The sequence below is a fragment of the Lycium ferocissimum genome, chromosome 2 (assembly GCF_029784015.1).
Source record: "Lycium ferocissimum isolate CSIRO_LF1 chromosome 2, AGI_CSIRO_Lferr_CH_V1, whole genome shotgun sequence".
Lineage (NCBI taxonomy): Eukaryota > Viridiplantae > Streptophyta > Magnoliopsida > Solanales > Solanaceae > Lycium > Lycium ferocissimum.
Window position 1 is genome coordinate 50,098,849 of NC_081343.1, and position 11,231 is coordinate 50,110,079.

Here is an 11,231-nt window from a genome sequence, read left to right on the forward strand (position 1 = left end):
CACTGTTACAAATGTGCGGAGTTGAGTAGTTTCTTGGTCTTCCGCGGCACTTCTGGATTCAAAGGTGTCATCATTTGAGATTGGATAAATATATGCTTGACATGTATGCATTTATATTTTTACCATAAATAATTAGACTCTGTATGAACGTATCCAGGAAGTTGAAAATGTACAAGACAAGAGGGCTATTATTTCATTTTTGTTCAAGGGTTATCAACAGCTCAAATTGAAACTAGGGCATCACTAAAACCCTTTGCTCTAAAAGACATCAACAGTTGATATCATCTATATGAAACCTCAATGTCCATGTTGCTCCCTTTAAGCTCGTCTCAGTCCAAATTATAAAAATGGCACGTGATATGAGCGATTTTCAAAAACACATTTTTACAAATAATTAAAATGTCATACTGAGAATCATTTTTTTCTCTCTAAGATTACTTATCATAGTAGTTATTTACAAATAATATATTTTTCGCTTCAACATTTTGCAAGGTTTCCAATGTTGCATTTCCAAAAACACCTACAAAATTTTCCATTTCTTACTTCATCCAAAACTCTGCACTTTAGGACTTGACATCTCATCAAGAATGGAGCACCCTTCCCATAAAACTAGGGAACTCAGGTTTCCAATTTCCAAAATTCTCCATTCTTTGCCCTGTCCAGTTGCCAATCCTTGATGAGGCTGCAATCTGTTTTTTTCTCCTCTCCCTAATGTCCAACTAAAAGGCACCTAATTCGACGTTTAATGGTTGTGTTCCATCAGATCACCGAGGGTAATCCTTCCACAGTTGCCACTGTCCAGCCGTTCAAACTGTTTGCAAATCTGCATTACATCTTTCTCTGTGATCTTCCCCATTTCTTTCAGTTTGTAAATCGCATATTCTGATTTACTGCAACCACATATAAGATACAAAATCAACATCACATGTCCTAATGTAAAGGCAGGAATAGCCACATTTTTCTCATAAGCATACAAGCAGACATTCAGTAGCCCCAGTTCAGTAAACAAAATCAACATCACATGTCCAAAAGCAAAAGCAGGACGGGCTAGAAACAGTTATGATAGTTGATCAAACAAAGAATAAGCAGTCTCTTTTGAAAATGAACAAACCAAATGATTCAGAACGCCTCAGGAGAGTCTTCTTGGCACTTTGTACCTAAGAATTTTACATGGTCAAAGACTGATTCTCTTTTCTATCCAGCTACTACTAACAACCACATATAAGATACAAAATCAACATCACATGTCCTAATGTAAAGGCAGGAATAGCATACAAGAACCCATATAGTTCAGTAAAAAAATCAACATCACATGTCCAAAAGCAAAAGCTACAGAAAATATGATAGTTGATCAATCAAAGAATAAGCTGCTTAAGCAACTGCAGAAATAAGATAACACTTGGAGGGAGTTGAAAGAACCAGATACATGGCATTAAGCAGAACCCATATAGTTAAAAAGAAAAAGATCACCTACAGATAATAGATCAGGTTCAATCTAAAATCCCCTTGATTCATTCAACTTCACAACAAGACAGTTAAACCAGATACAGTTACATATTTAAATTTGCTATCCAATTCCCACTTTTTGCTTAAACTTTCAGGAGAATATCTAGCAATATCTAAATTAAAAATGGTCGCATCGCAAGTCATACACTTGTCGAGCATTTGACAAACTCACACCATCCATTTCAAATAGGATTTGTCCCCTGGACACACGAGCAATCCAACCCGTAGGATTTCCTTTTCTTCTTCCCATTCTTACTTCTATAGGTTTCCCAGTAAGGTTTTGTGCAACATTTGAAGATTATGATCAGAAAGGTTACAGGATTGCATATTTGAAAACTGGATGGCAAATTGGAACCTTGAATGGTCAAAAGGAAACACATTGGAACTTCAGATGGCATGCTAAATTACCTTAAAATTACTTCTTCTTTTTCCTTATAACGGTGGTGTCGGGGTCAGTTTGCGCGCACCTTCACTATTCCACAGGTACTTGGCTACCTCCCACCAGCACATGTACCGAGTAATATCTGTCCACCAAAGCTTGAGCAAGTGGGAAGAAATCACCTAGTGTTTTTTATCTCTACTGGGATTTGAACCCGTCTCCAAGGTTTGTACCTACTCCATTGACCACAAGGACGCACTCTCTATGCTCTCATGATTGGGTTAGGCAAGAAGAGTTCAAGGACCCGTTACAGGATATGCCGGATTGTTTTCAGAACACATCTTCACAGAAAGGCGCAAATATCATGAACAAATTAAGCCCCATACAGATGTTTACGGCAGTCATTGGTAATTAGGATTCAGATAATTTATAATTCCAAGTTAACATTGAAAAGTTGAATTCCAAGTTGACATTGAAAAGTTGAAAATTCCAGTTAAATGATTCTCTAACTATCTATTCATATTACTTGACTAGATATCAATTTCAATATACATCAAGTACTTAGGTTATTGGAACTTTTTTACTTGGACACAGGTCAGAAAACAATCCGGCATATCCTGTAACGTGAAAGATAGATCCTGAAGTCCTAAATAGTATCAACCTAAGAGCAGCAACAGAAAAGACACTCATTCCTACCTACATAACCTTGATCCCCAAGAAGGTGGGAGCCAAAGAGTTGAAGGATTTTAGACCAATTAGCCTAATCGGCAGTTTCTACAAGATCATTTCCAAGCTCTTGACTGAAAGGCTCAAGAAAGTGATGTCTAAGATAGTGGATGCTCAGCAAATGGCTTTCATCAAGGGAAGGCAGATCATGGATGCTATTTTGATAGCAAATGAATGTGTGGATGTGAGAAAGATATCCAAGGTTCCTGGGATTCTATGCAAATTAGACATAGAAAAGGCTTATGATCATCTCAATTGGGATTACCTGTGGAAAACTTTGGAGAACATGGGCTTTGGTCGCAGGTGGATCAAGTGGATAAAGTTTTGTGCCAGTACAGTCAAATTCTCCGTCTTGATCAACGGTTCACCTTCTAGTTTTTTCTCTTCTGAGAGAGGATTGAGACAAGGGGATCCCTTATCCCCTTTTCTCTTTATTCTGGCAATGGGAGGACCCAGTGACATGTTGAAAACAGCTCAAATAAACAACAAGATCAAGGGTTTCAAGGTCAATGCTGGTGACATTCAAGGTCCCTCAATTTCCCACCTTTTATACGCTGATGATACACTAGTTTTCTGTGATGCAGAGAACGATCAATTGAAGCAGCTAAGAGTTATCTTTATCCTTTCTGAAGCTATTTCTGGGCTCCACATCAATTGGGAGAAGAGTTTTGTGTTTCCAATCAATGAAGTTCCAGGTATCAACAGGCTGGCCAACATTCTGGGAGACCCACTACATACCTTGGCATGCCACTGGGGGCAAAGAGTAAATCCATGAACAATTGGAATACAGTCTTGGAGAAATGCGAGAAGAAATTGGTAAATTGGAAGAGTCAATATCTCTCACTCGGAGGTAGAGTAACTTTGATCAACAGTGTACTAGATGCCTTGCCAACCTACATGATGTCTTTATTCCCCATGCCAGTTGAGGTCATCAAGAAGCTGGACACTTTGAGAAGGAATTTCTTATGGCAAGGAAACTGTAAGACAAGAAGCATCACCTCGTAGATTGGTGTACAGTTCTCTCTAGCAAGCAGGGGGGTGGGTTGGGAGTTAAGAACTTGAGGGTACAGAATCAGAGCCTTCTGCAAAAATGGTTATGGAGATTTGCTTCAGAGGAACAATCCTTATGGAAAGAAACGATTAGGTCCAGATATAGGATGGAAAATCAGTGGATAACAAAAGAAGTAAAGAATCCATACGGTGTTGGGCTGTGGAGAACTATCAGGAATCAGTGGCCTAGACTGTGGCACAATTCAAAGATAAAAGTAGGCAATGGTGGGAAGACATCTTTCTGGAATGATGGGTAGGTCAACAATCACTGAAGAGTTTGTTCCCTGATATTTACATTCTGAATCAACAGCAGAAGGCAACAATCTTGGAAGTTAGAGATAATCAGGGATGGAACCTCAGCTTTAGGAGAATGCTCAATGATTGGGAAGTGGAAAGGCTGATAGGATTCTACAACACCCTTGAACAGTTCAAGGATAACTCCAATGAGGTGGACAGTTTAGTTTGGTTGAAGGATAAGCAAGGAAGATTCTCAGTCAAATCTGCCTATAATTGCATCAGTAACATCAGTCCTCAACTTGGTTTCTGGCCATGGAAGATGATTTGGAAAGTTAAAATTCCATACAAAGTCACATGCTTTACATGGTTAGTGGCTAAACAAGCTGTTTTAACACAAGATAATGTGATGAAAAGGGTTTTACAACTTTGCTCCAGGTGTTTTTTTTGTGAAACTGAAGCTGAAACAATATATCATCTTTTCCTTCACTGTAAAGTGACTGAACAACTTTGGCAGTTCTTCATCAATTTGAGAGGGCTTAATTGGACTATGCCAAGGAATACAGTTGAAGTTCTGGCATGCTGGAATAGAGATGGTAATTTGTCAGGCCATATGGAGAGATGGAAGATTGTTCAAGCTTGCATCTGGTGGACAATATGGAAGGAGAGGAATCCAAGATGCTTTAAAGACAAAAGTATCACCTTCCAGAAATGGAAGATGAATTGTCTAGTGTTTTTCTATTTTTGGTGTATTCATGAATTCCCCCAAGAGGCAGAGGATATAACTAGTATTCTAGATTGTTTATAGGGCTTTAGGTGGTAGGTTTTTCTTTCTCTATCTACTGCTCGTAATTACTACTGAAAGTACACTTTTGGTGTATTTTCTTTGTTGATACTAGATATGTTAACTGTTCAAAAAAAAAAAACTTCAACCAAAACTAGACTTATAACTATCACTACTGCTGAAACCATTGCTAGGGCTGTTGTGCAAATAACTGATCCAGGTAGTTGATTTGTTCATAAGCTAGTGGGGTCAGAATAAACCATGAAGATAAATAAAGATAAGCATGCCAAGATTTATCCAAGAGATGAGAGATTGCAAGTATTCAAAAGGACTCAGACCTAAGACAAGAAGCACATTTAAGCTGTTAGCATAGCAATGTTATGTAAGTTTTACTGAACAATGCTCCAAGAATTTATAAGCTATGACCTCAACAAGCAATTTCAGAATAAGTATCTGTTATTCTTAGCTAACACTCGTTTTCTCTCGAGGTAAAGATAGTAGATTATTGAGCTAGAAATAGTCTCACTAACCGGTGTGCTGCGTGAGTAAGCCACTTCTCATGTGAAACATATTCTTTTTTTTTGAGTCCTTTTTCCTCTTTTTTTTTTTTTTTTTTTTTTTTTTTTTCTTTTTTTTGAGGCAAAGCATATAAGAGATCATTGGCATCATAGTTACAAAGAACTTTCAGTTGGAACAGGCATATCTTAGTATTACTCCCTGATGGAATAGCTAGCCTAACTTTGCACAAAGGAAAGGCTGCCCAACTTTGGAAAAACTTAAAAGGTGTGAGAAGGATATCATGATTACTTGTGATCAGGGCGGACCTAAGTTGATGGGTTTCTCTCCAAACACACTCTTTCTTCACCAATAACACCCATCAACACTAGCTCAAGACATTCAATGGATATTTTTTTTTAAAAAAAAAAAAAAACAAGGAAAAAAAATAGAAGATGTGTCTGATCTGAAATTGGCAGTAGCCAAGGAACCAAAACCAACCATCTTCTCTATATTTCTTGAATTCATTAGCAGAGAGCACTTGGGCTTGGAGTTGGAGGAGAGAATAGGCTCTGATGAAGAATAAAGTATAAAGACACTGGTTTTTTAATTTCTGTTGCTTGCAGTTGGGGTCTGATGAAGAAGACAATGTAAAGGTGATGAAGACTAAAAAAGGAAAAAGGAAAGGAAACGAAAAGAAAAAAGAAGGGTTAGACCATTGAGTCATTTGATCTAATCTGGACCATCAAATTTTATTGATTTTTTGCTCTTCATGAGCAAGAATTTATAGGGGAAACGCTCGAGCACGTGGTGAAATCATGTGGTACTAGCTACAGATATACAAGGGGTGTATAAGGTTTCTCGCAAAGATAAGGTGTGTAAAAGGGATTTATGTGCAAGTTGAGGGGGTAGTCGTATGTATTAAGCGATAAAAAGAAGGAATTTCAAGCGTTGAAGATACAAACCACAAGGTATGAGTAATTTGAAAAGTGCCATATTCACATACATAGTGTTAAATAATGATAATATATCACATGTTGCAAGGCATGACTCCATTATGTCCTCGCTTGCTTTGGTTAACATGGGTAAAAGGGGGTGCAATGACTATGTATGACTTGGAACTGGAGCAGTTTGATGTTAAGACAACTTTCTTAAATAGCAAAGTTAAGAAAAATAATTATATGAAACAACTAGAAGGATTAGAAGTTGAAGGAAAAGAAGACTTCAGAGACAATGGTACAAAAACATTTATTTCTTTATGTTGGGTATAGCTTCTTTTTTGGTTTGTTTAAGAAGAATGCAAGAGAGTTGTGCTTAGACTCTTTTTTTTTATTATTTTATTTTTTTATAACAAGTGAACCCGCAGCCGCTACCCTTCAGGTGCGCACAGGGTAAACCCCGCTCCTAATGCAATAGCCCGCAAACCACACAGGAGAGATAACCCGCACTAGGCAAGCCCCGTGCGACGAGCTCGACTCAGAAGGAAAATCCCCTGCCATAGACAGGGGGTTTCGAACCTAAGACCTCTATTATGGAAGCCCCACACTCAACCAACTGAGCCACCCTTGCGGGTAGAGTTGTGCTTACTTTCAGAAGTTGGATGATGGTTCATTCAAGTACTTGTTATTATATATTAGTGAAATACTCGATCATCTCAAGGCTTTGCAGAAACTTGCACTTTGAGGAGACAGCCGAATAATGAGTATATTGTGAGCCTTATCAAAAAAAATAATGAGTATGTTGTGACGAAAATTAGTATTGAAGAGCTCTCTTTACACACTGTAAAGCTCTCTTTTTTGGATGCACTCATTCTCAGTAATCCCCTGTTTTTTATGAAGAGAATTTTTTTAGAAGGCATCAAGAAGATGCAGCGAGTACAAAGTAGAGCAATTCTCAGCATTCCCTTGATGATGTGTTTACATCAGTACTATCCTTACATTACTAACAACAACAACAGCAGCAGCAACAATAACAACAACAATATACCCAGTGTAATCCCATAAGTGGAGTCTGGGGAGGGTGATGTGTATGCAGACCTTACCCCTACCTTGTTAAGGTAGAGAGGTTGTTTCTGATAGACCCCCTGCTCAAGTAAAGCATTTTAAAGCAGGTTTAAAATGAAATACAGTAGTGAGGAAGTCATGCTGAAAATAAAGGAGAGAAGGGAATGAATCTGAAGCAATCAAATATGCAACTCATACAAGTGCATGTCATAAACTGAAACAATTTTCAAGGGAAGTGTCATTAACCACCAGTAACTATCTACGTATTTTGGGGAGCTTACAGGATGTATGATCTTAGATTTTCTAAAAAGATATCTATAAATTTAGACATATTCTTAACCAAGACTAAATCAAGTCAAAAGGTTGAAAGTGAGTAACTGCAGACAGAAATCAAACAAAAACCACAATCTAAGTTTTTGGTGCTCTATTAATGGAATGAAAAGCTAAATTTTCCCCAATTGTTAACTAAAATCAAGTACACTCACCTGTACAATGGCTGTGCAATTTCTGCCTATTTTTGCACCTAAACTTAACAATACGCTTTCAATTTCTTCAAATTCTAGTAACTTCTTTATGCTAAAGTCATCTAGGTCTCTGGAAGCTGTAAAAAGGAGGAGGGATAGCAACTGAATATACAAACATCAGGAAGATTTGAACTGTTGAAGCATTGATTGCAGAGGAGGTAGACAGTAAATAACGTTTCAATTCATTTTGTATGAAGTAATGTATTTCATTAAAAGAGCATCAAAAATATCTTGCTACAACGTCGATCATGAACTACTAACAAGCTTGCCACAGCTTAAATCAAGCTCAAGTGTCTTTTTCTATTATCAATTTTATTCAGTTATGCTTATTAAGGAACTTCTGAAAAAGCACGGGGAGAACAAACACATAGCAAATCATTAGAGGAAAGAAATCTGCACTTTAGAATACCGGCACTGTGGCCTGTGATTCGCAAACAAATAAATCCTTAGAGATAAAAGCTTCTATGAACATAATCATCCACTATTTCCTTTGTTCCATCTATTTGATGTTGAAGCATTCTCTCTTACTTGGGAAGAAGCGATATATCCTCTACTGCTTGATTCTAATGAACCACTACCCTCTCTCAACATTGACTAGATTCCTATTTCTGCTGGTTTGAACAGCAAACTTCCCTACCATTTCTTGAATGTGAGAGATATCATCTACTATACTACCCCTGGTTCCAGTACCCTAAGTGTAATGGACCAATGGTAGGCAATAAAGCATATTAGCAACAAAACCTGAAATGCTTTCAAGAGTAAAAAAAAAATTAAAAAAAAATAAAAAAAAAAGGAAAAAAAAAGATCTTGCTGCATTCACTCATAGCTACTTCATGTACTCCTTCCCTTATAAATAAGGGAAAAAGGAGAACAATTCATATATGTTAATTCCTAGTAAACCACAACCTGCAAGGTATCTGTGGTTTTCTGCCAAATCGATCGAATGAACCTCATCCACAAATAAATATTCTAGAAGAGCTATAGGTTTGAGTTTGACTAGTATGGTTGCTGCCAAGCTCAGTTTCCAACAGATGCAAACAACTAAAGTCTAAGGGCGAATTTAGACGACACAAAATTCAAATGCAAAACGCAAGCATATATCCCGTCAAAAGATTCCTTGAGCTTCACTATGGCAAGTATCAGCAAATGGAGTAAAAATTAATGAAAGTATTGTACGATAAATAGCAATAACTTCAAAAGGAATAGAAAGCTTTTACCTCACGAATCCATTATTATCGATATCAGCAGCAAGAAATTGAGCAACAGTCATATCCTGATCAAGCACCCATTTTGCCATTCTCCGGTGACGTTTATCTACTCTGGCCTCAGCTAAGTAAAGAAATGCTCGCGCAACTGCAAGTGTAGACACGAGCAACCAAATCGATGCAAAGATACGACCAGTCATTGATTGGAACGCCCTATCACCATACCCGACAGTGGTAACCGACATAACTGACAAATAAAATGCATCTATCCAGCCAAGCTTCTCAACAAAATGCATAACAGTAACCCCAATCCCAATACAAAGAACCACAACACCTAATGCCAATGCCACCTTCATTCTTATCCTCATTCTCCCTTTCTTCACATCGATAATATAAGACCTAGCATCATGTGAATTCCCACTTTTAATACTCCTCAACAAGTAATTCTCTTGCAAATCAAGCACATAACTAACCATCCCACTAAGCAAAATATCAATAAAACCAAACCCCACAAGCACAAACAGTATAGAAAACATCTTAGTAACAGTACTATCAGGAGTTATATCACCATAACCAATAGTACACATAGTAACAATACAAAAATACAAAGCATCAACAACTGGATGTGTCTCAGTAGCCTTAAAATGATCCTTAAAGAAAGAATAAATAACCACCCCAAGTGTCAAATAAAGTATCAAAAGCACAACCCCTTGTCCAACAACTGAGTTCTTACCAAACTGGGGTGGCTTAGAAACAGTAGAATGTTCAAAATCATTAATAACAGCCATAGCAGGTGCAGTTTTAGACCTATGAAGATTACTCTTAGTCCAAGCAGGGTAATTTGGGTCAAACAACCAAGAATTCTGAGTATTATTATTACTATTATTATCAGTTTCAAGATTGACTGAAGATGAAGAAGTGGGAAGGTCTTTAGCTTCAGGGGGACCAAAAATAATACGTTCTTTAAGTTCAGAAGGGGTAAGAGGGACATTTAAAGGTGGGACTGAAATTTCATTGTTTTCAAGTAAAGGGCATAGGGAGATAGGGGTGGGGGGGTTAGGGCGGGGTGATGCTCTAGGGCTGAGATAACAGGGGAGGAGTGGTTCTTTTTCCATTGCCGGAATACAAGAAAGTGGGGAAGAGACAGTAGTTCTTTGATATGATTGGTTTTTAAGGTGGCAGAATTTGTGAGTCTTGGGGGCTGGCTATGGAACAGGCGAAAGAAGAGAGACGGGAAAGGTCTTGTTTGGGTGTGAAAAATGAAGTACATTACTTGGCACAATAAAGAGTTACATTAATTAATCGATACACTAAATTTAATTGTATAGATTAGTACTTATTTTGTTGGGGCCCACTTTGTTTTGATCGAAAACATTGAGCTCAATATCTGTACATTCATATTCTATCCTATTCTACTATAACTTATTTTGGCATCAAGTGAAAGTGCAGGTCAACATGCCTGCTTTGGCAATTTGAGGGCATTCTGGTCATTTCAATTTTATTTATATGCATTGCTTGTTTGTTCTGTTGGCTTATATTGTTATCTAGAGACAATTTTGCCCTTTGGAGGGCGCATGCTCTATCGCTTATGTCACTGAATGAGGTGGAGCCACTGAATTTCCAATTTTGACACGTATGTATGTCATAAGTAACACATATGCTCCTAATTAGACTTTTGAGTTATCACTCATCAGCCCATCACCCAAAGGATAAAAAGGTACTCCTATTGGCTGTGATAATAGTCTCCCGGAAGCTTGAAAATCAGATTTTTGAGCTGATTGAAAAAAGCAAAAAAAAGGAGGTACTCCATTCTTGGACTTGAACTTTATGTTAATTCAAAGTAGTTGAGTATCAAATTTTGGCATTTGATATGCCTAACTAAAGCTAAAACAGGTAAAAAAATATTTAGTTATATTTTGTCCCTTTAAGCCTTGTCATTGTCGTTATTTTTTTGAGTTAATATATTATTAAAAAAATGAGAACTTTAAATGAATTTTTTAAAGATTTTAAATATGATATCGCATAAAATAAAATGAAGGAAGTAATAAATGTCTGAAGTTCATTCATTTTTGCCTGAACTTTAGGGAGAAAGCATGTCTGATTAGTTTAGAAGCGAGTAAACGACCCAAAAAAAATTAAAAATTGAGTATAAATTAAATGACAGTGTCAAAATAAAATATGTGAATAGTATTAAACCTAGAGAAATTTCCATAAATAGTTGCACCAAAATAATAGCCAGCAAATTATTCTTTGTATATTAATGTAATATTTTTTTAATACAAAATAGTATATATTTTTTTGTATATTTGACTAACGAATGTGATT

General features: G+C 37.0%; 1 protein-coding gene across 1 annotated transcript; it reads right to left on the bottom strand.

The window, feature by feature from the left end:
* Window positions 1-313: 313 nt before the first annotated feature.
* On the bottom strand, window positions 314-10,178 carry LOC132042887 (two-pore potassium channel 3-like). The gene is made up of 2 exons (XM_059433395.1): window positions 8,919-10,178; window positions 314-890 (listed from the first exon to the last, which is right to left on the bottom strand). Exons 1-2 carry the CDS (start codon window positions 10,019-10,021, stop codon window positions 743-745), a joined length of 1,251 nt encoding a protein of 416 aa, XP_059289378.1. The 5' UTR covers window positions 10,022-10,178; the 3' UTR covers window positions 314-742.
* Between the last annotated feature and the right edge of the window lie 1,053 nt (window positions 10,179-11,231).

What these genes read in the sequence shown, in the direction of transcription:
- LOC132042887 (XM_059433395.1), bottom strand. Translation starts at nt 10,021, where the DNA reads ATGGAAAAAGAACCACTCCTCCCCTGTTATCTCAGCCCTAGAGCATCA. An exon ending in GATAATAATGGATTCGTGAG is followed by an intron (nt 891 to 8,918) that starts GTAAAAGCTTTC and finishes ATGTGGTTGCAG; the next exon opens with TAAATCAGAATATGCGATTT.